We start from the raw sequence: 27,317 nt of genomic DNA, 5'->3' as shown, positions 1-27,317 counted from the left end.
GGCTAATGTAGCCAAGAGTGCAACTTCTCATGTCCAACACGACTCCAAGAACAGAAAAATCCTACATCCGACCTCATGGGTCCATCAAGACAGTCAGGCTGTTTGTATAAAGTGTATAGGAAACGTCACACGTTTTGTGTTTTAAGTTTGGGTCCTATCCATAGTATTAAGTTCATCATATGTTCATGTCCGGTAATCTGAAAATAATCTGAAGTCTGAGACATTGCTCAAAGGGATGGATACTCACGTGTGTTTGTGTTTTTCTAATTCGCTTATTCATTAGCATACTGTTGGCTGCTGAATTTTAATGTGTGTGGGTGGGTGGGTGGGTGGGTTTTTGTTTATCTTTTTCTTTTTTTCTCTTTTTTTTGTTTTTGCTGTTGTTGGTTTTTTTTTGGTATTTTTTTTTTCTTTTTGAGACAGGATTTCTCTGTGTATTCTTGACTGTCCCAGAACTCACTCTGTAGACCAGGCTGGCCTCGAACTCAGAGATTTGCTTGCCTCTGTCTCCTGAGTGCTAGGATTAAAGGCATGTGCCACCACCACTGAGCATTAAATTAATTTAACAATATAGTCCCTTAGTTTCACTCAACATATTTCAAGCACCCATTAGCCACAACTGGCTAGCTACTACTGATGGCCAAGAAAGAGACTTCCAACTGCTCAGAAAGAGCTAATTGAGTGGAAAGCTGCTGGCTTACACTGATAACTGATGGGGTGTGTGTGTGGTGGTGGTGGTGGGGACATACCAGATATTTTTTTTCACACTGTGACAGCTAAGACATAATCAGACTTCATTTTTGTACCTGCCACAAGGCATTTGTATATTTCTGAATGGGCTACTTATCCAAGCTTCCTATCTTTTAATGTCCCCTCTCCTCCAGGGCATGACCATTAAGTGACTAATTAAAGAATTTGCTTAGAGAACCTAGAGAGCACAAATGCACTTTGAAATGTTCCCAACGTGGACGTGGGAGAGGCCTGCTAGCACCGCCATTGATGGGAGTTAAATTGGAGTGTTTCATTAATTAGCACCGAATTGCTAACCTGGCAAGAATCCTAATTAGCTTTTGCCACAAAGCAGCCATATTCAGTAGGCCTACCCCTCAGGCAGCTGCTTTTAAGGCTTTTTTCCTTGAGACCCACAGTGAACGTGGAATGCCACGTCAATCCAGTATCTACACACGTGTCTGTGCAGATATATACTCTAAACTGCCTATGATCTTACTGACCCTTACTGCGTGAGATCCACATATTCCATTCTGTAACCTGCAAGAGGACCACAGCATAGGGTTTGGGAAGTGCTGGCTTGGTGGCACAGGGATGTCACTCCTATCATCAGTGAGTCTCCTCCTACCCCTCTCACACACACAGCTTTCAGAAAAGATTATAATATAATTACAATATTTCCCCCTTATCCCTCCCTACCTCCCATATAGTTTCCCCTACTCTCTTTCAAATACATGACCTCTGTTTCCACTAATCATTACTGCATGCATATATGGATTTGTGTATACATCTAGATTCCTAAATATGACCTGTTGAGTTCATATAATGTTACTTGTATGGATGTTTTCAGGGCTGACCGTTTGGCACTGGATAACCAATCGGTGTGCTCCTCCCGGGAGGACCACCTCTCCTGTTCCTGGCTTTGCTCAGTTGCTGTAGTTCTTTGTGTAAGGTTCCGAGACCTCAGGAACTTTTTCCTGCACACTTAGCACTCTTCCGTGGGCTGGGAAGTCATGCCTGCTTAAGGAAAATGGGTGGAAGTTTGAAGGAAAGAAATGAAGGCATCAGAAATCAAACCAAATTTCAATTATAAACCAAAGAGAGGAAGTGAACAAAGTATTGCAGGTTAAATGAGGTCGTCTTCCTGGTGGATTCTGCCTTAGCACCATGAAGTGCACATCTAAATAAAGAGACTCTCCGGTTAGATAGATGTCAGCCTTCTCCAGAGTCGCTGTAACCAGGTCAGTGGCTGCTTCCTGAGGTTTCTTCCAGTCTCCAGAGGGTCCCATTCTTCTTTGCTAAGTTTAGGGGGTTTCTGTCATTGTTGTTGTTTGTTCTGTAGTTGGGCCGGCCTGGAATTTGTTAAGTAGACCACGCTGGTCTTCACAGAGTTCCTCTTTTCTTTGGAATGCCAGGATTAATGGGGTCAGCTTGCTACCGTGCTCTACAACTGGTGGTAATTCCATTTTGGTGGTTGATTGCATATTTGGTCACTGGGCTAAATAGGAGTATTTCTGTAGTACTTAGGGATTACCAGAAGCCTTGAGGTGGAAATCATCATTTCCGGGTTTCTTTTGGAAATAGTTTGGCCGATCCATCTAGCAGAGTTCTTAGATGTCACATATGGCAGCTGAAATGTAAATTATTATGCATTATTTTTTTTTATAAAGCTGACTGTTCAGTTCTGTAGCCAAACCGGATGTACTCCAGCAGCTGCATAAAGTTAATGGTCACCATGCTGCAGTGAGGACACATGACATTTCTGTCATCAGCTGGTCCAGGAGGCCTGCTGAGTCATCTCTGAGGCTAGTCGATGGGACTTGGGCAAATTAAGTTGACAGGTAGCTCAACTGATGGTTGTGAGGTAGTTTTATGTTTCTTTTAGCTACACACACACACACACACACACACACACACACACACACGGAGAGGGGTTGGAGAGAGATTGGTTGATTGATTTCCTGGTTATCCACAAAGCCCAATGAAAAAGCCTGATCCCTGCCTTTCTCATCCTCATTTATTCGTGTTCTCTTCACAGTCACCTGACCCAGTGGCCCAGCTGACTTGCTGAGCAAGCAGGAGACTAAGCGATGGATAAAAACCCATTGGGTTTTGTGTATTCTGCAAGTGCCTCTTATAACTGAAAGACCTGTGCTTGTCCTAGCCTGGGCATAGACCTAGCAGTTTCTAAACATGTCTGACTCTGAGCCTTGATAGCTGCTGTAGGTGTGAATGAAGCTAGCTGGTTTTGACTGGCTTGCTGGGGGGCGGGGGTTGGAGTGAAAAGCCAGTCCCCATGGTATCTTCTACGTACACAGCCTTTAACATTTACAGATATGTCTTCTGGGTCATGTAAATTGACATTCATAGGAAGAAGCATGTGAGGTGAGACAAAACATTTGCAGAGGAGGAGCCAAGGCTCAGAGAGGTAGAGCGGTCTGCCCATGGTCACACAGCTGGCGGCTGGCAGAGCTGAGCTCTGAATCCCAGTCTGGAGCAGTGCGGCTCACCCGTCCTAATGATGCGACCCTTTAGTACACTTTGTCACGTTATGATGACCCCAACCACAAAATTATTTTTGCTGCTACAGCATAACTGTAATTCTGCTACTGTTATGAGGATAGTAATGCAAATATCTGTGGTTTTCAATGGTCATAGGTGATCCCTGCGAAAGAGCCATTTGGCCCCAAAAGGTCATGACCCACAGGTTGAAAACTGCTATCTAGAGCTTTTGAGAGGCTGCGGCTTTACTTCTGTTGGATTCTGGACTCGTAAAATAAGACGTGTTTAGCTGGGCAACTGATGGTGCAGACAGAAAGTGGGCTCAGCGAGCGTTTTTCATGCTGGACTTGGAGAAGGGCCCCTGTAATGGGGTGGCTTGGGTCCTGCCCTGCCCTTGGGAGCTTTTGTTTTTCTGAAGCAGATGAATAAATATATTACAAACAACAAATATGTGTTATTGTAGAAAAAAACTGAATGTATTAATGCTCATGGATGCTGAATAACTGGCCGAGTCCTTTCTAGAACTCTCTCGGAAAGAGAGCAGCTTTGAGTCAGAAAAGACTAAGGGGAAGGAAGGGCTCGTCAGGCGCAAAGGCTTGATGGCAAAGCAGACACTTGTAGACAGAAGCTTCAGTTTGCAGAATGCTAGAAAACTAGAAAAGGAACACTTGATTATTGAAAACCTACTCCTCACAAGACATTTTGTGGACCTGGGTTTGCAGCAGGGTCTTAACAAACTAAAGTCTCACTTTCATTGTGTGTGGACTTTGGAGGGAGAGACTCTCCATTGCTGCTGATGAGATGGTTGCCGCGGTATTTCAGATTGTGGTTGTTACTTCAAAAGTAAGCAAAGGGCTCTCGTGAGAGGTGTAGCGTGATCACATGAGTTAGAGTGGTATTTGACCTTGGATGGCAGCTGTGAGAATTACCCAGCTACGCAGGAAGCGTGGAATGAAAAGGGGCGGAGGTGGGAGCAGAGCAAAGGCTCTGGGATGTGGTAGACCTGGAAAGAGGCCTGTGTGCTGCTGAGGATGTGGGGGGGGGGGGGGAGAATGAGTGGTGGGAGGTGAAACCGAGGCAGGGGGGGGCGGGTCACAGGCTGATCAGAGCTTCTTCACCAGGCCTTTAAGAGCTGTCATCGACTTTACGGTATTTAAAGCAGAGATCATGATTGAATGCATTCTTCTTTTCAAAGCTGCTTTGGCAGCAGTGTGGAGAATGTTTCCAGAAATTCCCGAGGGCCTCCCATGTGATCCTGGCTAGAGATGATGGCACGGGGTGGTGGCAGCTCTGGGAAAGGGAATGGCTAATTCCCAGAGGGCCGTAGGAGATGTTGAAGCAGATGGTAAGGATGGCTTTTGATAGTGCCCTGATGGGATGGAGGTGGAGCTGGCCCCGAGATCTGGGAGAAGGCACCCAGTTTGAGAAAGATCAGCCTTAGACATCAGAGAGGAGCTGGGTGAAGAGGGGTTGGAAACTCGAGCTGAGAACTGAGCTGGGCTTACCTGGTGAAGTTATTGGTGCAAGGAGTCTCTGGGCGACACCCCCACCCAGGGGGAAAATGTACGCTAGCTCAGGAGCCAATAAAGGGCTAAAGGAAAACCCAAAGTACTTGTAGATTATGCCATTGAGGCAGAGTAAAAATTATTCAAAAGATTGATCGTATCTTTGCTATCAAATCGTTTTCCTCATAATGCCCAAATCTGTCAAGGGGTGACCACCAAGCATCTCTGGTCCACGGCGCTTCTCCAAGGGAGAGCTGGCTCACTGTGTCATTGCCAGTTCCGTACGTGTGGGTTCAGACAACTGAGGGTCAGAAATACAGCATGGGGGAATTGCCTCCGAACTAAACATGCACAGGCAGTTTCATCTTATTATTCCCTCAAGCAATATAGCATATGAATTATTTATGTAGCATTTACATTGTGTTAGGCATTCTAAACAATCTAGAGATGATTTAAGTCTGTGGAAATATGTATAGGTTATAAGCAAGTACCGCACCCTTTTAAGTGGGGGACCTGGGTATCTCTGCAGGGTCCTGGCATCAACCTCCTGTGAATACCAAAAGGCAACTGCCTATCATTTATTCCTGTGACAGATTGCTCTGTGTGTGTGCACGCGCACGTGCGTGTGCATGTATAATGCTGGGAACAATAACCTCTTTTCCTTTCTCCTACATGACTGCTCTTTCTTTGGCTGCCACTATGGCCTGTTGCCAACTAGAGTTTACCTAGCCCCATGAAGGACTAAGTATGTGTGGTCCCTGCAGCTATGCAGTTCTTCTTCAGAGTCCCCAGAATAACGCCAGCCGGGATGCTGGTCTGAGTTAGCCTGCAGTAGCTGCTGATGTGCTATCCACATGCAGGCAGTTGGAATGTCCCTTGTCCAGACTGCTTCCATATTCCTCCTTGCTTTTCTCATTGCAGGATGTCTGGCGCTCCTCCAAGTTACTGTTTTGTGGCGTTGCCACCTCGAGCCAAGGATGGCTTGGTGGTGTTTGGGAAAAATTCAGCACGGCCTAGAGATGAAGTGCAGGAGGTGGTGTATTTCCCGGCTGTCGATCATGAAGCGGAGAGCAAAGTTGAGGTAAGTGGTAAGGTGTGGCCCCTCTGCTCCTCTGATGTCTTCTTCTTAGGGCTTGCCTCTAACTGCCTAGCTTCTTCCCAGGAAGCCTGCTTACCTTCCAGATGGTCATGTTATTTTTACTAATTCTGTTTGTCATGCCGATGGGCTTGTAGCCTGAACAACAAGGGCACAATGGAGAATTCTGTATCCACTTCGGTCCTTGTTCCATGGTTAAGGAAAATATATAATTCCAAAGACAAATCTGTAATTAAAAATAGATTCGTTGAAGTCTAGCTTGCCTCCTTACTTGGTTTCCTTTTTCCTTATAGGTCACCTCCATTTGGAAGTGTTTTTGTTCTTTTGATTTGTTTAGCCTTCTGCAGTGGCTTAAGGAGAAATGTCCCCCGTCCGTTCATTTATCACCAGTTGGCGATACTGTTTTAGAAGGTTGTGGAACCTTTACAGGGAGCAGCCTTGATGAAGGACGTCTGTCACTGGGGGCTGGCTTTTAGTGTTTCTAGCTTCACCTTGCTTCTAGTTTACTCCTCTTGCTTCTGTGTGAGACTGAGGTGTGGTCTCCCAGCTTCCTGCTCTAGCCATCCGCTGCCCTACGTCCCCTGCCATTTTAGACATATATTCCTTGGGATCTGTTAGTCAAGATGAACTCTTTAAGTTGTCATCATGTGTGTAATAAATCACACACAAGCATCCCCATTCCTTTCTGTGCAGAGCCCCTCTCCCTGTTTCTCTCTCTTTTTCTTTACTTTCCCTTTGCTAAGGCAGAGCCTTGCTGCACAGCTACACTGGCCTTGAACTCACAGTTGCCTCATCTGAACCTCTGAGTATGAGGGTTACATGTGAATACCACTACAGTGGATCTGCTTTTCTCTACTTTGCTTTTCTTCCCCACAATAAAATTTGTATCATGGTGTATTTGTTATTTTTCTGTTGCTGTGATAAAATACCACTATCCGGTAGTGTTTATGATTCCAGAGGGGTAAGAGTTCATCATGTAGGAAAGCCTGCAGCAAGCAGCATGGCAGCTGGTGCAGCAAGCTGAGCTCTCCCATCTTGAACTGAACCCAGGAAGCAAAGAGCACACCAAAATAGCAAACCCTCCTTCAGTAACATATTTCCTCTAGTAAGTCCATACCTTCTAAACCTACCCAAACTGTGCCATCAGCTTGGGACCTAGTATTCAAGCATCTGAGCCTACGGAGACATTCTCATTGAAACCACCACACTTGGAGATCAGAAAATACAGTATACACGACTTGTACTTACTTCAGTGTGCTTTATTGGGTAGTGTTACAGTCAGTGGCTATGCAAGCTGACCAGCTTAATCAACTCCACGTTGCTGCTGGATACTGGGGTTGTTTTCTAGTTCTCGGCTGCTCCCAGAAGTGCTGGATGAATAGTTGTCTCTTTATCTGTGTCTTGCCTTTCATATTTCTAGTATGCTAAAGATTGTTCATCACTTCCTGTTTTGAATGCTTTAAAATTTCATTTTTATTAATATTTATTTGGAATACTTGACTAGGAATGAGATCTGGGTCACGAGCTAAGTGCATATGTAATGCTGGCAAATATGATCATACTTCTTCCCATAGGTGGTTTACTATTTTGCATGCCCACCAACAATGCATGACCACATATGTCTCTCTGTGTTCCTAAAGTGTGTTATTGGACTTTCATGATGGTTAGCTTACATTAATTTTAAATTCTGCTATTTTACCAAATTCCTTTTTCAGTTGTATCAGCTTTTACCATCGAGTCTCTTTGCGTCTCCACGCGTCCTGTTATGGCCTCCAAATCGGGATACTTTGATTCTTCTTCTATTTCTGATTATTTTCTTGTCTGATTGTGTTGGCTTCTATCTTGAATGCAATGGAGATAGTGGTGTCCTTGCAACTGACCCTGATGAAGAGGGTGCCTGTAGACATTTATATCGGGATGCTGGTGTAGGGACTGAGGCTTGATTAATTTTGTTATAGTAAAATCTCTGCATAAGTTCCTATTTAAAATAAAAAAGATAGCTTAGAGGCTTTGCTAAATTCTGTTGAAGATTTGAAGTTTTTTTTTTTTTTGAGACAGGGTTTCTCTATAGCTTTGGAGCCTGTCCTGGAATTAGCTCTTGTAGATCAGGCTGATCTTGAACTCACAGAGATCCGCCTGTCTCTGCCTCCTGCAGTTATGGGGCAATTGCCTAATGCCTTCATTTCTATCTCTTTGGCAAATTGAGCCATGTTTGCATTCGTGAGTTACGCTTCTTAGTTACGATATTTTTGTATGTTTAAATGGTAGTTGTTAAACAATTAAGAATTTGTAGAGAAAAAGGAGGCTAGACAAGAACAAGCTCTGTCTACATCTATATTCTTTAGTGTTTTATGGTGAAGACAATAGAAGTCTTTTCTCATGCCCTGCCTGGTTTAAAGGTATAGTTACCAATGTGTCTAGCGTTTTTTTTTCTCCTGGACACCACTTCTGCTTCTCTCTGTTAATGTGAACATTAGCACCAAAAGGCAGCAGACCGCGATGAGGAGTTGCCTGTTTTGAGGAAGGCAGAATTGGGTGCACCGTGATGTAGCCGTCTGACAGGACGGTGGGAGACTGTGTCTCATGGACACAGAAGTAAGAAATAAGAAGAAGTAAGGACACCTTGCTTCTTGAGCTGAACCGCTACCTAGTCCCCGTCTCCTATCTTTAGTGGGACGCTTTTGTAGTCGAAGAGAAAGTGTGAGTCTCTCTGGCAAGTGCCTCAGAGTCTAACGTCTATTCCTCAGTGAGTGAACGTCTGTGTCACCTGAGTGTGGATGTCTTTTCCAGGCACAGGGAAAACTGCCCCGATGACATTTGCTGGCTCGAGTTATTGTTGCCTTTTCCCATCTGCTTTCATGAATCTTTAACCTGACTGCAGAGACATAGGTACTGAAACCATCCTGCAGATTCTACAGGATGGAGTCAAGCCCCAAAGGCAGCAGTTCCGGTTTCCATCCCACATATCCTTATTCCTTCCGAGCCGAGGGGTGCTTGGGGGTCTGCACCATTCACTCTGACATGAACCAACCTTGCTGCAGGCTGGTGAGTGCTCTGACCAGTGGCTCATGCAGCAGTGCTTCGGAATGTTTTCCAGGGCTTGATAATAAGATGTCATTTTTTTCTGTCTGTCTCTCCTTGCCCGAAGGACTATACCCTATGAACTCAATCACCTGTCATGCTGGGAGGTATTAAAGTAGTCCGTATACACAGGGCAGGTCCCACAGGGATAAAAACTGCCAGTAAGTGGATGAAAGACATCGGATCCAGCCCTAGACAGTGGTGTGGAGACACAGTGTCTGGCTGCTTGCTATTCACATGCCTGATTCAATGAACCCATGAGCACAATAAATGGTTGTTAATACCATTTAGTTTAGGGGTAATTTGTTAAGTAGCCATAGTAGCTATAATATTATACAAAAGCCTGGTATAAACATGTCTGAAGTAAGAATTGTATGGGGCTAAAGAGATGGCTCAGTAGTTAAGAGCACTGGCTGCTCTTTCGGAGGACCTTGGGTCAAGTCCCAGCACCCACATGCCAGCTCTCAACTGTCTGTGGCTCCAATTCCAGCGACCCTGACGCCCCCTTCCTGTCTCTGCAGGCACCAGAGGAGCTTGTTGTGCACAGGCGTAGGCACAAACAAAACATACATACAATTTTTAAAAATAGCTAAAAAAAAAAAGAAAAGAACTTCAGGAAGTTTATTTTCTTTCTTGCGAAAGTACTGGCGCTCTACTTTCATATCAAGTATCCTATCAGTCAGGCGGCGGTGGCGCACGCCTTTAATCCCAGCACTCAGGAGGCAGAGGCAGGCGGATCTCTGTGAGTTCGAGACCAGCCTGGTCTACAAGAGCTAGTTCCAGCATGGCTAGGACTGTTACAAAGAGAAAGCAAAAATAAAAAAAAAATCCTGTCAGAAAGCAGACACAATTCTGCTCCCTGGCTCAACACACAATATGTTATTACTCAAATATGCTATCGATTGAATCATGAGTTTTTGCACAGATGGAGATGTGGTTCATAATATCCAGCAGTCTCTGGGATGCCCCTGGCCTCTTCATGTTCCATACCTGTATCATGAGCTGCCTCTCTACACATGGGTGGTTAGCAGGTAAAATAACACTCGAGGTAAAACCACATTCACGATCTCCATTTTGTTTGTCTCTGTTGTCTGAGCACACAGTTTACGCTGGAAGCCAGAGCAAAGGCTGAACTTTACCTCGCACACCCCAGGATGCACAGGGACAGCTGTCACTGCATCCTTTTGTTCGAACATAGTCTGGTGTCCTCATCTCCTCCCCACCATTTCTGTCTTGCTTTTTTTTCTGTTATTCTCTTATTGGCATGGAATTCTCTCTGTCTTGATTATTCTTCTTGAAGGATTACCAGGAGGTTTTTTTTTTAAATATTTATTTATCTTATATACAGTGTTCTGCCTGAATGTATACCTGCAGGCCAGAAGAGGGCACCAGATCCCATTGTAGGTGGTTGCAAGCCACCATGTGGGTGATGGGAATTGAACTCAAGACTTTTGGAAGAGCAGCCAATGCTCTTAACCTCTGCACCATCTCTCTAGCCCCAGAAGTTTCTTTACAAAGCAAAGCTGTCCCTAACTTATTGAATTGTTTGGATGATAGGCAGGGCTGATATGCGTACTGTTTAGAACTCTTCTCAACTGGCACCCTGTCTACTTCTTCCCTTTTTAAATTATTAGAGTTTTTAAAAAGAGCGATGCTGTGTTTAGAAGAATGTGAATAGAAAGTGGAGTTCCCACAGAGCCCTCATTTGTGCCTTTATGCTCCCCATTTCCAGCCTCTGATAGACGGATGCTGCCATGGGCTCTCTCAACTCATCTGTGCTTCCCTGTTTTCGTCCTTGGTTGCCCATTCAGCTTGTACCCTAGGCCTCAGCTACACTGAGCTCTTGCCATTTCTTAGACAAAAAAAAAATCTGCATTTCTCTATTTTTTTTATATTCTCCTATTATTGCTGGAATTGTCCTTCCTCTCTCGTAGACTCCTAGGCATCCTTCAAGGTCCTAGTACCATTATGTCCTCTCCCTTCTAGTCTAGTCTAGTGACTCCTCCCTGGACATGGAATATGCCACGCATGATCTCCCATTGTAAGTCAAGTGACACTCACAGTTACCTGAAGCCAACACAGTGAGTTCTGACCTGGTGATGGGTCCGGGGTTCTTGTCCTGCTTTCTGCTTTGCAGTGTCTTTTGATACTCAGTTCTCTTATGTGCTGGATGGAGATCATGATACCTGCTCTTCCTGCAACTCTGGATGTTATATAAGCTCACATGAAAAAGCCCTTAGTAATCTTGAAGCAGGATGTTTTAAGAAAGGGGTAGATCTATATTCCCCCCAAATTCTACTTTTCTTTTTCTTCCACAGCTCTCTCTCACTAGCATGGAGACTTTCTGGCTCCAGGTTTACTACACGTTTTAGAATAAAAAAATTAATGAATTAATTCTTGGTTGGGTTGGAAGGAAGCATACATGCCATGGTGCATGTGGTATGTGAGGGTACAGCTTGTGGGAATCTGCCCTCTCCTTTAACCATGTGGACCCCAGAGGATCAAACTTAGGTCTTCAGGCTTGCTTGCAAATCCCTTTCCACATTAAGCCAAAAACACTCATTCATATAAAATTAAGGGACTAAATCTAAACCAACACCCATCTCATGCGACTTCAAACACACAGACCCTGAGGTTCGCTTAGAGAACTTGTCTGAGCATGCTAAAGTGGCCTCCTGACAGCTAGTCCATCCTTCCGTGTGTCTTTCCTTTAACCCTGTCCATCCAGTTCCCCTGCCCTTCATCTTCCAATCAGTCATTCCCCCATCTACTTACCATGTTGTCTGAGACACTATGCATAAGAAATGATGCTCCCTAGCACAAGAGTCTCAGTTCTAAAATTATACTGAACGCTTTTGTTCCTTTTGTGCAGCTGGAGGACTGAAACATCTGAGCTTGCTGTTCTTCAGTTTTTCCATGTGTATTCTCAGTTTATAACAATTCCCTTAGGGTTGAAGACTGGGATGGATGTGGCTCTCTTTCTTTTTGTTATCGTGTGCAAGGTCCATGCTGATCTCCATGCGATTCTAATTTTAGCGTATGTGCCACTGGAGCGAGCACCTGTGTTTATCTTTAAAAGCTCCCCTGTGCAGTCTGGGGATGTCGCATTGCTGAGCATCTCACGAGTCGTCTTGTCTTAGGACAAGCCTGTGCAGTTCTTCCTGTGTGGGAGAGGAAGCAGGTGGACAATGTCCTGCATAACGTTGTGCTGTTTGTGTGTGTGTATGTCTGTGGACATACGTTTGTTCTTATATGGCTGATCTTCTTTTAAGGAGAGTATTGTACCAACATTAAAATACTGTTCCAGAAAAATAATGTTTTTAGTAAAATTCACATTTATACTCAGTGCCCATGAGACTAATTATTTTGTTTTGTTTTGTTTTTTTCAAGACAGAGTTTCTCTGTGTAGCCTTAGCTGTCCTGGGACTTAATCTGTAGACCAGGATGGCCTCAAACTCACAGAGATCCACCTGCCCCTGCCTCTGCCTCCCGAGTGTGAGGACTAAAGGCATGCACCACTACCTCCTGGCAAGACTAATTATTAATAACAGAGTTAGATTTGATGCCTAATACATCCTGAAAGACTCTAGTGCTGCTTGAAAATAAATCTCAAACCATTATTCTGCTGTTTATTGTTCCCCTTGTTTTTTTGAAGGTCCGTTTTAATTTATGTTCATTATAGTGCACATGGTACAGTAGCCTCGGTGAGGCTATTTAACGTCCATGATTTGTGACGAGTTTTTGGTAAATTGTTTCTCCCCCCCCCCAGGGGACATATTTATGAGTAGAATAGAAATAAAAAATAACTCCATGGCATTGTTACAAAAGTTTTCCAGATGGAGAATGTAGTGTTTGTTTTTTTTTTTTTGTGAGGTGTGTTGATGCAAAAACCACAGCTCTCATCTTAAAGGGAATAGGACATAGTTTACTCTGGAGCCATCTTGAATGATCATGACCTGGGAACACAGATGTAGGTTACCCCAAGTCCCATGTCCCAGCATGGAAGTGGTTTCATGAAGCTTTATAGTTTTTATAGAATAAAAAAACCCCATAAATCAAGGCAAGTTTAAAACACACTGGTGGCTCCACCAGAGAGGAGGTTTCAATGATGGGAAGTTTTTCTATAGTCTCAGGATGCTCTCTGATGACATTCTTAACTTTTGGAATGTTGGAAGTTAGTGGTCTGCTAAGCTAGTAGATTCTAAAAGGTTTCTACCTACTATTGACAAGATGTTAGCTCTGGCCCAGGTGGGCAAGGAATGCTGGCTGTTCTGGAAGACATGCTGCTTTCTAAGAATTTTCATCCAGAGCCTGAGACAGCTTCTTTTCAGGAATTCTCCTTCACAGGGGTGTTTATGTGCATGTATGTGTGATTTTGTATGTGTGTCTGTACATGTGTGTGCCTCTGTATGCATGTGTTTGTGCATGTGTGCATGTGTCTGTACCTGTGTATGTGTGTGTCTGCGCCTGTGTATGTGTGTGTATGTCTGTGTGCACGTGTATTCATGCATGCATGCGTGTGTGTAGAGTCTGAATTTTACTCCATAGGTCATTTCTCACAACAGGTGAACACAAGTCGCTGTGATATCAGGACAACTGAACAGAGTTTCACGGCCACTGGGCCAGCTAGACGCTGTCTCTCACATCTTTCTGCTTCCTTCTCTGCATCTCTAAGGTCTGCTTTGAGTGAGAAGTCCGATGCTCAGGCTTCGGGAGTGTGGCTTAGAAGAGGGCTTCCTTCTGGTGCAGCCCTTCCCAAACCTATTCCTCAAGCCAGGCTTCCCCCTTGACCATCCCTAGAGTCTGGCAGTCTCAGGGAAATGCCAGGCAGTTCTGAGATGTGATTGAGGGTGGTGCACTCTGCCCAGCGCTGTCTCTAGAGTTCATTTGTAAGTCAAATAGCAGGGGGGTCTGTGGGCTGAAACAAGCCCTGCCCTAAGCCTCTGGATCCTATAGTACTGCTTTAACTGCTTTAAAGACACAAGCTTCTTACATTTCTATCCCAAAGCGCCCCAGTCTCCCAGTCTTTTCTCTTCTGCCCTTGAAGTCTGGCTGAGTCATCAGCTGTCCCTCCAAGGTCCTCACTGGTGGTGTCAGGACTGTGGTCCCCATCTGAGTACAGTAGGAAAAATACAATGGCCACAGTGCACACACACTGAAATGCCTATTGTGTGAGTCTCTCTTCGCCTCTCACTGGGTGAAGTCCAGCAATAGTGTGCCCTGGAATGGTGGCGTGGGCACCCACGAAACTGAGCTTGCTTTTTAGTTTTGACCCAGCCCCACAAGACAGCGAAGGGCTTGCTCTGCAAGGTGGTTGTGTCCATCACTCGTGGGGCCCTTTGAAGGCCCATCTTCTCTGCCCCTTCCTCCAGGTATCCCCCTGAAGCCGCCTGAGAGAAGGAGAACTCAGGATTGCCATAGCTGACAATAAAAAGGACCCCTCCTGCTCAGGCGGCCTTCTATTGTTGTGACCCAAAGTCACGCTCACTGACAGACTGCTTTGTGGAAGGCAGGGTGGGAGGGAGGGAAAACTGTTCATCCTTTTCCTTAGCTTCCAACCACCGCTGCCATGATGCTTTTAAGTGGTGAAGACTTTTTGTATGTGCGCGCATGTGTTTGTATGTGTGCACAATGTGTGTGTGTGTGCATGTGTGCGTACACACACTTGTACACATATATGTAGACCTGGGGTTGGTGTCGGTTTTTTCCTCCAATTGTTTCCACTTAAGTCTTTGAGAGACTGTCTCATTGAACATGGAACCCATCAATTTGGCAAGTAGCAGGCATCCCCCTGTCTCTGTCTTACCCGTGTCAATGTTATAGGTGTGCTCTGTTGCAGAAAGCTTTTCTTGGGTGCTGAAAATGAACTCAGGTCCTCATGCTTAGGTGTCAAGTCCTTATCTTTCTGGGGCATCTCCCTACTCTCTGAGATTTTATTGTTGATTGTTGGCTTTGTTTTACTGTAAGGTTAACTAGGAATTTTGACTTGGGGCATTTCATTTGTTTTTGCCATGGGAGATTTCGGGTGCTTTCTGGACTTGTGTTCCTGGGGGAAACCTCTGTACCTCAAATCCTGCTTCTTTCCCTTATTAACTATAGAACAATTGCCAAGGTCAATGGATTTTATTTACTAAAAAAATAAGAAAAGAAAAGAAAAAGAAAAAGACTTCCTTCAGAGTCCGTGTTCTAGATGGCCGGTTCTACAAAGTCGAGCTAATCACATCTGATGTAAATGAACCTTGTTTTGTGAGATTTCCTTTCATACTGGCATGGTGAATAGCCAATCCATGTGAGCCTGCTGTGCTCTCTCCTTCCCAGCCCAGTCCCACCCTCAGAGGTGGCTGTGATTAGCTGGGTTTAACTGACAATGGAGCAGAGAAGGCTTGAAGGGCTGTCACACAAGAGCCCTTGTTAGGCCAGGGTTCCTGAGACCTGTGACAAAGAGGCCTTTGGAGGTGCATGTTACAGGCTCCCCGGTGGGGTGGATTTGGAGCACTGACTCTCAGGCCCAGGAGGGGCTGACTGGGTCCATCTGGCTACTTGGGGATCCCCTTCCTAGCTCATCATCTAAATCTAGCCCGAAAAGTGTCAGGTTGGCTGCATGGATTTTAACTCCCACAAGCACCATCTGGTCTTTCTGAATCAGTGTGCTACAGATTTATCATTCAGCCCTTACTGAGCCATTGAAGTTCTGTGCTGTAGTGTGCTACAGTAGCTCCCCTCTGTGCTTCTGAGGGCACTTTCTTGAGCTGTGAACTGTGCACAGTGGACATAAAGTTTTCTGTTCTCAGGTTCTTAGTTCAGTGTGGCATCTGCCACCCAGGCCATATTAAGATTCTCTCAACCATTCCCTACTTGACAGTCTCTGGCCAACTAGATGTATTCTTTCTAATACTTTCTGAGACCTTGGTAATTCATCTATTCATTTATCCACCACCCACCCACCCACCCACCCATCTGTTCCTTAACTCATCTATCCATCCATCTACCCATCCACCCATTTACCCATCTACTCATTCATCCATCCAAGTTCATTGACAGGTCTGGAGAGATGGCTCAGAGGTTAAGCACTTGCTGCCCTAATAGAGAGCCTGGGTTCAGTTCCCAGCACCCACATAGTGGCTTACAACTGTTTGTAACTCCAGTGACAGAGGATCTGACACTTTCTGTTGGCTGCAACAGGCACTGAATATATATGGTGTATATAAATACCTGCAGACAAAACAGTCATATGCATTAAATAAAAACAAATCTTTTAAAAAGTCTTTGGTGCTTTCTAAGTTCAACGTTGGGTTGTACTTATAAACTAAGCAACAAAAACCATCTTTATTCATGGAACTGGCATTCTGGCTGAAGGAGATAGCAGATATGTAACTAGCACGTATAATTAAAACAGATTATATGGACAGAATAAGAAGCATGGTAAGGTTAATCAGAAAGACGTTACAAGATACCATGTGTATGAAATGGGCAGGCCCCTGTGACATGTTCTGAAGTCATCCTGATGATGGTCACCATTTGTACGTGCTTTTTCTCCTTCCCAGGCATAGATCAGGAACTGGCTTCTATGGTGTCTGCCAACAGTATGTGGTGTAAATGCTCTTTAGGCAGGACAGATATGTCGAACTAAAGGGATGTGGGAAAGGAGTCTGAAGCCTTTTGCCAGCTGAAAGTAAGAAATTTCTGTCTAGTTTACAGCATTTTCTGTGAAGGTGGTCAGCATGATGACATACAAATATGTTTCAAATACATATAAAATAGCAATGGATCATGTGATAGTTACCATCAATATAAATTATCAGTTCAATAGGATCTAGAATCACCTAGGAAATGAGCCTCTGACCATGCCTATGGGGGATTGTCTAAATTAGATTAGCCTTTGGCCATTCCTGTGGAAGGTTATCTAGGTTAGTTTAGCTTCTGTCCATGCCTAGGTGAGATTGTCTAAGTTGGGTTATCCTCTGCCCATGCCTGTGAGGGGTTGTCTTGATTGGGTAAACAGACAGCATTCCCTGGGCTTCAGTCCTGAATTGCATGAAAAGGAGAGAGGGAGCCGCACCAGCATCCCTGGTTCTCTGATTTCTGGCTCTGGACAGTGTGAGCAGTTGCCTCCATCTCTTGCCTCCAGGACTTTCCTGTCATGACTGTCATAACAGTCTGTACCTTATAATCATGCCCCAAATAAACCCTTTGTTTCCAAAGTTGCTTTTTGTCAGGATAATGAAAAAATAACCAAGGCAAAGCCCAAGCATATTAGGCCTTCCAGCGAAGCCTTTCTCCTGCCACCCACCATAATTCGTAGCTGTCAAAGGACCTCAGAATAGATGTGTCTAGACCTTCTTTGCTGTCCTTGTGATGCAAGTTTTACCTTACCAGACCGAAGTCCTTTCCACCTTATAACCCCATTTAAGGAAAAAGAGGAGCTAGGAAGAAAAAAAATGCTTCTTAGCAACCTTTTGAGATGCACCTTAACAGCAACCAAGATGCTATATTCAGCTGCTTCTACAGCACTAAAGTGTGAGTCTCCCTCGAGAATCTCAATCTCACCCTGGAGTATGTCTTATGTTTCTCTTGAGAGCCTCTCTAACCCCCGTGCTCAAGTCTCTACTGAAATCTCTTAGGATACTCCAGTCCTGCTTGAACCTGACTTGTCCTGAAATTCTTTTCTCTGACAAAATCAAGAATCCCGTCTTCCCCTGAGTAGAGGTCACTGAAAAAGAGCTCCTCGGGTCTCTGGCCCCTGCCCCGCTGCTGCTGACTCTGTCTCTGAGTGTACTGGGTAATTGGTAAAATGGAAATGAGTGTCTAAAAAGGAACTGGACGACACATCAATAAAACCAGTTCTTATTTTTAGCATTTTTCTGTCTCAAAAAAAAATGTAAAGATGAATCTCCATACTTGAGAAGCCACAATTCCTTCCCTGCTCAGTTATTCTTTTCGAGATGAAATTTGTCACTGATGCTCTGTGGGGAAGGAGTTTTGAAAAGGCTTGGCCAATGCCTGTGTTAGACAGCTTTTCATCAGCACAGGATACTCCAGCTAGCTAAGCTATGCAGGGAAAGTTTTTTTGTAGGGGTGGGGGGCTCACAGTTTGGGGTTTCCAGCTGTGACCGTCTGGCCCAATTGCCTTGTGTCTGTGGGAAGGCAGTGCATCAAGGCAGGAGCATGTGGTTGAGAATTGCTGACATCAAGACCCAAGGGATCAAGGTAGAGAGAGGCCAGAGTCCTATAGTCTCTTTGACAATGCCTCTGGGGACCCAAGGCTGTCACTTGACTGCACCTCTGAAGGACTCAATTACACTTTGAAGCTTCTGGGACAAAACATTAGCCCCTCATTTGGGTCCATAGATAACTGAGTGCAGGAGGAAAACCTTTACTTTGTTCTTCTGTATTTTTACTTTGTGTCAATAGTGTTTACCCCTGTCATAGGCATGCCAATCACTCCAGGTGTGTCCCTTGGTGTGTGTGTGTGTGTGTGTGTGTGTGTGTGTGTGTGTGTGAAGAAAACCACCCTAATACAGCCACCAGCAGCCAGAGAAATTCCCTTCTTCTTAGGGACTTAGGCTCAGGTAAAGCTCGATCCTTGGCTCTGCTTTTGGGAATTTTGGGATGAGCCAGAGTGAAGCAGAGTTAGCGAGCGTAATAGGCATTTAGAGAGGGATTCTCACAGGAACCACACAGTGCATAATCTCAGAGCAAAGATGCTGGCTTCTCTAGGGAGTAGGGGCTTGTTTATGCAGCTGTGTTTGATCCTGAGTTTAAGATACATTCCTCAAAGGATGGAATTTACCTGATTTAAATATGAAGCAATGATTAAAGATTTTAAATTAGGGAGAAAATGTGAGATGGTGTAGTTATTTTTCGTATCAATAATTTCTCTTTGTGAGTGTAATGGTGAGGTATTTTTGAAGGTGCGGCGTAGGATGTAGGGATGGATGAGAAAAGAATGCAGAGGAACTCAAGGACATGAGTGTTCTGGCTTCAGTGAGTGCCATTCCTTTGTTTTTTAATTATTTGATTTTTATTTTATGCCTATAAAAACATTTCATGCACACATGCCTGAGCACCTTGTGTATATCTGGTGGTCATGGAGAGCAGAGGAAGGCATCAGATCCTCTGGAACTAGAGTTACAGATAGTTGTGCGTTGGTCGTGAGCTGCTGTGTGGGGGCTGGGAGTTGAACCCGGGTCCTCTGAAAGAGCAGCCAATCCTCTTAACCTCTGGCCATCTCTCCAACCTCCTCATTTGTTGTTTGGAATATTTTTGTTTGAGATGCCTTTAGGTAAACATATAGTCGCACTATGCGTAATTTTGGCTTCACCAGTCGTGTTGAAGTTTCTGGGCTCTCAAAAGACAAACCAGATCTCAGAGTTGGGGACTTTTTTCCTTTCCCGTGTCCACTTAATTTTTCCTGTCTTTCTATTTTGCCTTGTGTAAGTAACCTGTCTTATCCCCCTTTAAGGATGAAGTCACAGAGACCATTTGATTGTCTTAAGCCTGTGGTCACTTTGAATTCCAGGATTAGCAGGGCCCCACAATACAGACCACCTCCCAGATGAAGACAAGGCTGAAGCCTTGAACGAAAGCAATCGTTTCCTGAGAACCCCGCCCGTCCCCATAAACAAAACATCTTTCTTAGACCACCTTGCAGAATCAGTCGAGACTGGAGCTCAACTTTACATACACCCTGTGCCCTTGTACCCCGACTCTCACTCATCATCCGTACCCGAAGATGAAGAGTCACCAAACTCTTCCTGATGTTCACTAGCTCTCCTTCCTCTGTCCTTCATCGGTGCTGCTCTTTCTAACTGGCATATTGCATAGGTAGCCGCGCCTAGTCTGCTGGGGCTGATGGAACTGGGGCAATGGGCCCTGAATGTCTGGCGACAGATCCACCATCTCACAGGAGTACCTCCCTGACCAAGCCTTTCACACATGAAGCCATGGTGATGCAGAACTGCTTGCTTGGTACACGGGAGCGAATACGTTTTTGAAGACCGAAGCTTCCGTTCCATTTAGGAAAGCATGAAGGAGTATAGTTGTGAGCACTGCACGAGCCAGTTTTCAAAATGAATTCTTTTCAGCAAGGAAATCAAGGAAAACAAGAGTGTGTTTTATTGTCAGTTTGCCACATACACACACACACACACACACACACACACACACACATACACACACACACCTACCTCAAGGGTTTCTTGGCAACCTCTGGGATTAATTAACTTTCAGTTTCCAAAAATGTATTGAATAAAATAATATTACTCCAGTGCTGAGAAACACCTGATGTGAGCCGTGCAGAGGCTGAAGCCATGGCTGAAGCCAAGAAGTGTGTGCACCGTCTGTGTTTCCACTCTGGACAGAGCTAACGATGACAGGAATTAGTGTAGTGTGACTGTCTGGGCTGCATTCAGTTCACAAAGAGCCGTCTTGAATGGAGAGAAAGAAAGCTATCTCAGGCTGCCTTGGATCCAGGGCTTTCAGCCTCCCAGTTTGAAATGTGGGTGGAGCCTGCAGCTAGCTTCTGGTTTCCACACTACAGACTACATACAAAGAGCTTGGTACAGGCTTACAGAAGGTGGTCATGAGGTCCCACGGATAACTGAGTGCCCCAGCCCAGTCCCCTGGGGGAGATGGGGAGTGGAGTGAGACATGATGTGGGAGGAGGGAAGGAAGTGGAGTAGGCAATGATCCGAGTGGCTTTCCCACCCAGTGGCTGTCCCCACCATGCCCCTTCCCACTTTTGTTGGACCAGCTTTGTTTCTATTTTCCTTCTGTGTAACAATTTGTGTGAAAGGAAGGCACTTTTTTGTTGATTTGCATATTAATTTATTTATTGAAACAGTGCTAGAAGAGGGCCCGTTTGTTCTTCCGGGCCACCCGGCTAGTGTAGCCCTGAAGTGACCACACAGAAACTGTATTAATTAAATCACTGCTTGGCCCATTACCTCTAGTTTCTTATTGGCTAATTTTTATGTCTTAATTTAACCCATTTTTATTAATGTGTATATTGCTACGTGGCAGTGTCTTACCATGTAAAGTTTTCAGCATTTGTCTCTGGCGGATCTATGGCATCTCTCTCTGACTCTGCTTTCTTCCTCCCAGAATTCAGTTCCGTCTTCCACACCTACCTAAGTTCTGCCCTATCAGGCCAAGGCAACTTTTTTATTCATTAACCAATACAAGCAACACGTAGAAAGAAGGACCTCCTAAACCATTTCCCCTTTTCTGTTTAAACAAAAAGAAAGGCTTTAAATGGTAAAGTTCTAGCAAGAATTACAGTTACAATATTTATATCTACTTTATTTTTTACCATAACTAAGGAGAACTGTAACTATAAGTATAAATTCTTTAACTCCATCAAAGACTCCAGAAGGATATATTACCTAAGTAAACAGGAAGTGTATTGTAAGCAACTTCCAAAACTCTAGAATTGGCAGAGACATCTCACTGCCTGGACAGTCACCCAAAGTTCTTCTGTACCGTTGAGGCACCCATCTTTGGCCTTTAGGCCCACGGTATTCAGCACACTTTTTTAAGAAGCAGGAAATTTTAAAGGACAGTTTAGTCACTTTCTTTTGTATCCTGTAGAATGTGTCGCAGAGTCTTTCATGAAGCTGGAACCCCAAAGGATCATCTCACCTTTAAGCAAGTTTAGCAGTCATTTTTCTGTGGGTCCTGCATGTCCAGGCAAGAGCAGTTTCTTGTCCAAATGGCTAACAAACTCCATAAGGAGCCTTTTCAATGCCCATCTTCCTCTTGAAGTAGCTTGGTGCTGCCAGGAACAGATGTGTCTCATTGTCATAAAAAGTTCTAAGTTCTTAAAACATTTAAATGCCATATTTTGAAGGTCTCTGAAAGATTTTAAGAAGACCTATCTAACTGAAATATATCTCTATACATTTAGAAAGTCTAACTAACATGATTACAAGCTTAACTATTATAGATGAGTATTTATTACAGAGTCAGAGAGATGCCATGGATCCACTGCCAGAGTAAGACATGCTGCCAAAACTTAGCCAGTAAGCCACTGCCAAATGGCGATACACAGATTAATATAGATGGGTTAAACTAAGATGTAAAAATTAGCCAATAAGAAGTTAGAGCTAATGGGCCAAGCAGTGTTTTTAATGAATACAATTTCTGTGTGGTTATTTTGGGGCTAAGCTAGCCTGGTGGCCGGGACGAACAAGTGGGCACTCCTCCTACAACAAAACAGGATCTCAAATAGCCCAAGCTGGTTTGAAATTATGTAGCCAAGGCTGGCTCCACCTTCCAAGTGCTTTGATTACAGATGTATGCCACCACGCCTGATTTATGGGATCAAAATCAGGACTTCCTGGATGATAGGAAAGCATTCTACAAACTGAGCCTCATCCTGAGCCCCTGGCAGAATAATCCAAGTTAACAACACCTTCGGAATCTTTTGATTGATTAGATGAGCAACCTCCTTCAGGGTTAGTCTCAGGTTTTCAGAGTAGCGTGTGCTGTGGCCCTGCTAGTACTGAGAAGTATGCCTCTAGGCAACCTTTTCCTGTTGGTGGCTTCACTTGCTTAGCATGAGAATCCAGTGGTTGGCAGGGGAGTGAGTGTGTGTGGTGACTCCTTGTCATATGAAAGTGTAATGGTAGCAATGTTTCTGGGTCCCCTCCTCTACCCTGCTGAGATCGTAGGCTGTCAAATGTTTCACAGACCCCAGGGATCAGTAGTCACAATGGGGCTCAGATGTCTCGTTTTTGTTTGCTTTAGACAATCATCTTCGTACCTGCTTTCTGGGTAAAGCTTCATTTGAAGCTAGAGACCCATGACTTCTAGGGAGTTTGGGGACCATGGATACAGCTGGAGTTTTGCCCGTGAGGATGAAGATCTGTGAGCAGTGTAGTGGGTAGCTCCATACCTGCTGAGGGTGATGATGGGAGAGGAAGCACTGTGAACAGATTGGCTTGAACTAAACAGAATGGCGCTCAAACCGCAGGGATCCTGAGGCTACCCCCGGTGTCTGTCTGGAGACTGGGCATTCTGGGTCTTTGGCTTCTCAGCTTCGTTACTGATGTAATGGTCCAGAGTCATTGGTACCAGGGTGGAAACCAAGGCTTCTGACACGTGACTGTACCTTCTTGCTTGTCTTCCTTTTCAGTGCACTTACATCTCTATTGACCAAGTGCCCAGGACCCACGCCATAGTGATAAGCAGACCTGCCTGGCTCTGGGGGGCAGAAATGGGAGCCAATGAACATGGGGTGTGCATAGCCAATGAAGCCATCAATGCCAGAGAACCAGCTGCTGAGACAGAAGCCTTACTGGGGATGGATCTGGTCAGGTAAGATGGTGATTCTCTGAACCAGCTGCCAGTGGGACTGGGAATTATTTTCTCCTGGAGTTACTATATTGTAAGAAGTTCTATTTAATAGAAATTCTAAGATCATGGGAAAATGAATAGATAATGGAACAGTATTCATCAATATATTAAGTACCGCTGTGTGTTACAAATAGCTTCTTGAGAACGTGATATACACTAAGTAAAAGACATCAGATACAAATATCACACGGGTGTCACAGAAGTGACTACATAGATGAGTAGGTGACATATAAACAATACTGAAAATTTAAAATTTAACGTGAAGCTTAAGAGCTTCCATTTCGTATGCCAGTTTTAAGGTGACAGAGAGGGGAAGCAAGGCATTCTGGGATGTGATGGCACCTAAGTGGTACAAAATCCCAGGGCTAGCCTTCTGTAGATCTTGGGCGTTTGGAGGCTCCGTGCCAGGTGCATTTGGGATGTGCAAGGAGGAGACGCTGCTCCCTGTGGATTTGAAGGCCTGAAGGATAGAGACAGAGAAACTGTAGTTGGTGGGAGAGTTACCAAGGTCTGCATAATAACAAATGCGGGAATGGATGATGGCTGACCCGTAGCCATGTAAGTCGACATCCCCCCTGGCTTGCACATAGCAGTTGCAGTAAGAACAGTGCGACAAATGCTCCAAGCTGGCAGCCTTTGGAGGGGGTGCTCACTCTGAAGCTCAAGTAGACTTGGTCTAGTTCAGGGTATGGTCCCAGCTTTAAACCGGCCAGGCCTAGTCCCTCACACCAAGTGAGTCCCGAGAATGACTCCTGAGCCCAAAGTCCCCCAGTGTTATCTGGGGAGCTGTAGAAATCTGGATGCTGTAGAGCAGGGGCTCTCACCCTTCCTAACGCTGCAGCCCTTTAATCCAGTTCCTCATGTCATGGTGACCTCAGCCCTAGGATTATTCCCATCGCTCCTTCTCAATTGTATTTGCTACTGTTATGAACCGTAATGTAAATCTCTGTGTTTTCTGACGGTCTTAGGTGAATCCTGTGCAAAGGTCCTTTGACCCCCCAATGGGGTCATGGTATATTTCACAGGGTGAGAACCACTGATGTAGGTCACAACCGCGGTACTGTGAGTGGCCAAATTCTAGCGCAGCTGGCCTCAAAGCATGCCCTCCATGGAAACACTGCCCAGGGGTCTGCTAGAAAGACAAATTCACAGCACCCTCTCCACGTGATGGCACGTGGGGTTGGCCCACAGTCTACCTCAGCAGAGGTGGAGCCTAAGGTGGAGGATGTACTGCCACACGGCTGGAAATGTCCGTCCACTGGGCTCAGCGTCCCCTGGCTCTGCTGTCAGCACCATTTCGTGTGCTGTCCTTGTTTGTCCTCTGTGCCCGGCTGCCAGCTTCTTGGGCAGCTCCTGGAAGAGCAGACTATTTATATTTCACACTCTGCTTCAAGTGTCTGGGAGACTGTGGCTGAGTATTCAAAGAATATAACTGCTCCCATCCGCATAATCTGGTCCTTTGTGCCTTCCACCAATACATCAAGTCCAAGCTCAGCTCCAAGAGACAGAACTGAGTGACAGCCTTGGTTTAATAGGCACCGTCTTCAGGGTAGAGGTATGATTTGTATGTGCTTCTTAGGGGCGTCTAAGAATGCAAGCATTCAACAGCACTTGTTATAATTTGTTCTTAGTGCTAAAAACAAAGCTGTGCCTGGTTTGGTGTCCATTCCTTCCTTCCTTCCCTCTTTGCTCCTTCCTCCCTACCCCTCCCTCCCTCCCTACTTTCCTTTCTTCCTTCCTGTTTTCCTTCCTTCCCCCTCCTTCTTTCTTATTTATGGATCTCTGACTAGTCCTCCCACAGCCCCCGTACCCCCACCCCACATATAAACATACACACATGTTTTGCTTGTTTAGTGACTATGGATCCAGCTGCTGGGAGGTAACATAAGATGGGGGTGGGGTAACAGCTGGCAGGATCTAACATAAGATGGGGGTTGGCACCTGGAAGGACCTAACATAAGATGGGGGGTATTTTCTAGAAGTCAAGGTGTCTCTTACAATTTAGGTCCATTACATCTGAGGTCTGCCTGTCCTAATGATGCCTCCTGACCTCTATCCAGATGAGGACCCGGAGGCATTTGGATCCCATTAGACAGTGATATGCTGGGAAATACCTAAGAATCAGCAAGACGTGGAGGCAGCAGCCCTAAACTGTGGCCTTGATATAAAAATGCCTTAAAGACAATAAAGGATTAGCAACTAGCTCAAAAGTTCCTCACATTTAATCCTCGGCTGTCAGAGCAGGCCAGTGTCAGCCAGCTCCACAGGGCACTGCATCTGCCCATGCACTGCCCTGTCCCTTACACAACAGCATCATCCTTTTATTTTTCTGCAGAGCAATCTCATCTTCATTTCACATATCTGTGTGTGTGATGTGTATGCATGTATGCGTGTGCATGCACGAGGAGGCCCCAGGTTGATGCCTGGTACCTTCCTGTATCCTTCTGCTTCCTCATTCCTTTAGTGACGGTCTCTCTCAATAAGACTCGGAACTTTACAGCATGGTTAGTCTCACCAGTTTGCTTGCTCTGGGTATTCTGCTATCTTTGAATTCCCAGGGGACTGAAATTACAGGTGAGCACCTAGCGTTACATGATGTCTGAACTCGGGTCCTCTGAGCCATCCCTCTGCAGACTGACTCTTCCTGCTTCTAACTGGGTTTGGTGTTGGCACTAAACTCGGTCAGTCTCAGTGTTTCAGAGCATCTCATAATTCTAAACACAAACTATCAGCTTCTCCGCATATCAGAAAAATTTGGAAAGGCCTGTGGTTTTACGGTACATTGTAAGTGAAGGTAGGCACTCACAGGTAGTGGGAAAGGAAGCTCAGTCAATGCCTGTAGAGGAAGGACCTGCGAAATTAAAGGCACCATTTCCTGAACTCCCTTTGGAAACTGGCTTGATATATGTGTTATCTCATTTAACAATCGCAGCAACCCGAATAGCCAGGTCTTCTAATTCCTTATGGTAGATGAGGGAAATTAGGGAAGTTAAGTGGTTTGCTCAGCACCCCGGGGCTAGAAGGTGGCTGAGCTGGGAATACCAGGGTACCACTTCTCTCTAGATTAGATCCTGCTTTACTTCTTCCGCTGAGACAGAACACACCAAAATGGGAAGGAGTCAAAAGGTCTCAAACACCCTCTCCCCTGTCAGAAGATGAAGTGACAAGAAATTTAGTTTTAGACCGAGTGGGCGTTTGCTCGTGATGCCTGAATCAGGGCAGCCCCTCATTTTGGAAAGCAGAAGAAGCTCCCAGCAGGCGAGAGCGGAACGCTGGCTTTTACAGAGTAGAAAAGGAGAAGCAGAACAACTCGGGGTAGAAAAAGAAACCCATTAACATTAGGTGACTTCAGGTTACTTTCCTCTAGGAGCTACAGTTACAGGGACTTTCTCAAGCTGGCTCAGGGGAACTAGAATCTATTGTTCATTAAAGCGAGAGTGGGTTAACTCTGCCTTCAAATGCTCCAGTGTTGGGGCATTTAGCATAGGCAGCTCCCGTTTGGATGGTCAGCTGAGGCCTATTGCAGGAGTTCAATCCAAAACAATGACCTTCCATACATGTTAAAGTTCAAGCTCACACAGCCCGTAAAATCCACTTAACACTTTTCTTAGTCCATTTGGAGTGTTATAACAATATAACAGGCTGGGAGGTTTAAATGACAGATACTGATATCTCCATTCTGGAGGCTGGGAAGTTCCAGATGACAGTGCCAACAGGTCCCACCTGAGGACAGCTGGCCACAGCAGAGAGAGTCCAGGCTTTTGTGTGTCTTTGCTAAGGGCCCTGCTATCATCACAAAGACTCCATCCTCACAGCTGCCTCTCACAACTCTGACCGCCACCACACAGGGGAAGTGGCTGCAGCATTTGAAGACAGACAAAGACTTCCTGTTCATAGCATCATCCTGTGCTCGTCCTTTCCGAGAAAACTTTTAATGTCCACGAGGCCGCAAACCAGAGGGACCTTGAAGCTATGCTGGTAGGAAGTGGGGAGAGCCGTTTATAACAGTCCTCTAAGGCAGTGCCCTTTGAGAACAGGGTCCTCCTGGC

The 27,317-nt window shown here is 45.2% G+C and overlaps 1 protein-coding gene across 1 annotated transcript in view; it reads left to right on the top strand.

Moving 5' to 3' along the window:
* Scrn1 (secernin 1) overlaps nt 1-27,317 on the top strand; it is a 62,542-nt gene that overhangs the window by 11,898 nt on the left and 23,327 nt on the right. The window contains exons 2-3 of the mRNA XM_075955587.1: nt 5,658-5,817; nt 23,048-23,229. Coding sequence (XP_075811702.1) covers nt 5,659-5,817; nt 23,048-23,229 — 341 coding nt within the window. The 5' untranslated portion in view covers nt 5,658. The remainder of the gene's footprint in view (nt 1-5,657; nt 5,818-23,047; nt 23,230-27,317) is intronic.

The sequence above is a fragment of the Microtus pennsylvanicus genome, chromosome 21, assembly GCF_037038515.1.
Source record: "Microtus pennsylvanicus isolate mMicPen1 chromosome 21, mMicPen1.hap1, whole genome shotgun sequence".
NCBI lineage: Eukaryota > Metazoa > Chordata > Mammalia > Rodentia > Cricetidae > Microtus > Microtus pennsylvanicus.
This window is presented reverse-complemented; position numbering and strand designations above follow the sequence as displayed.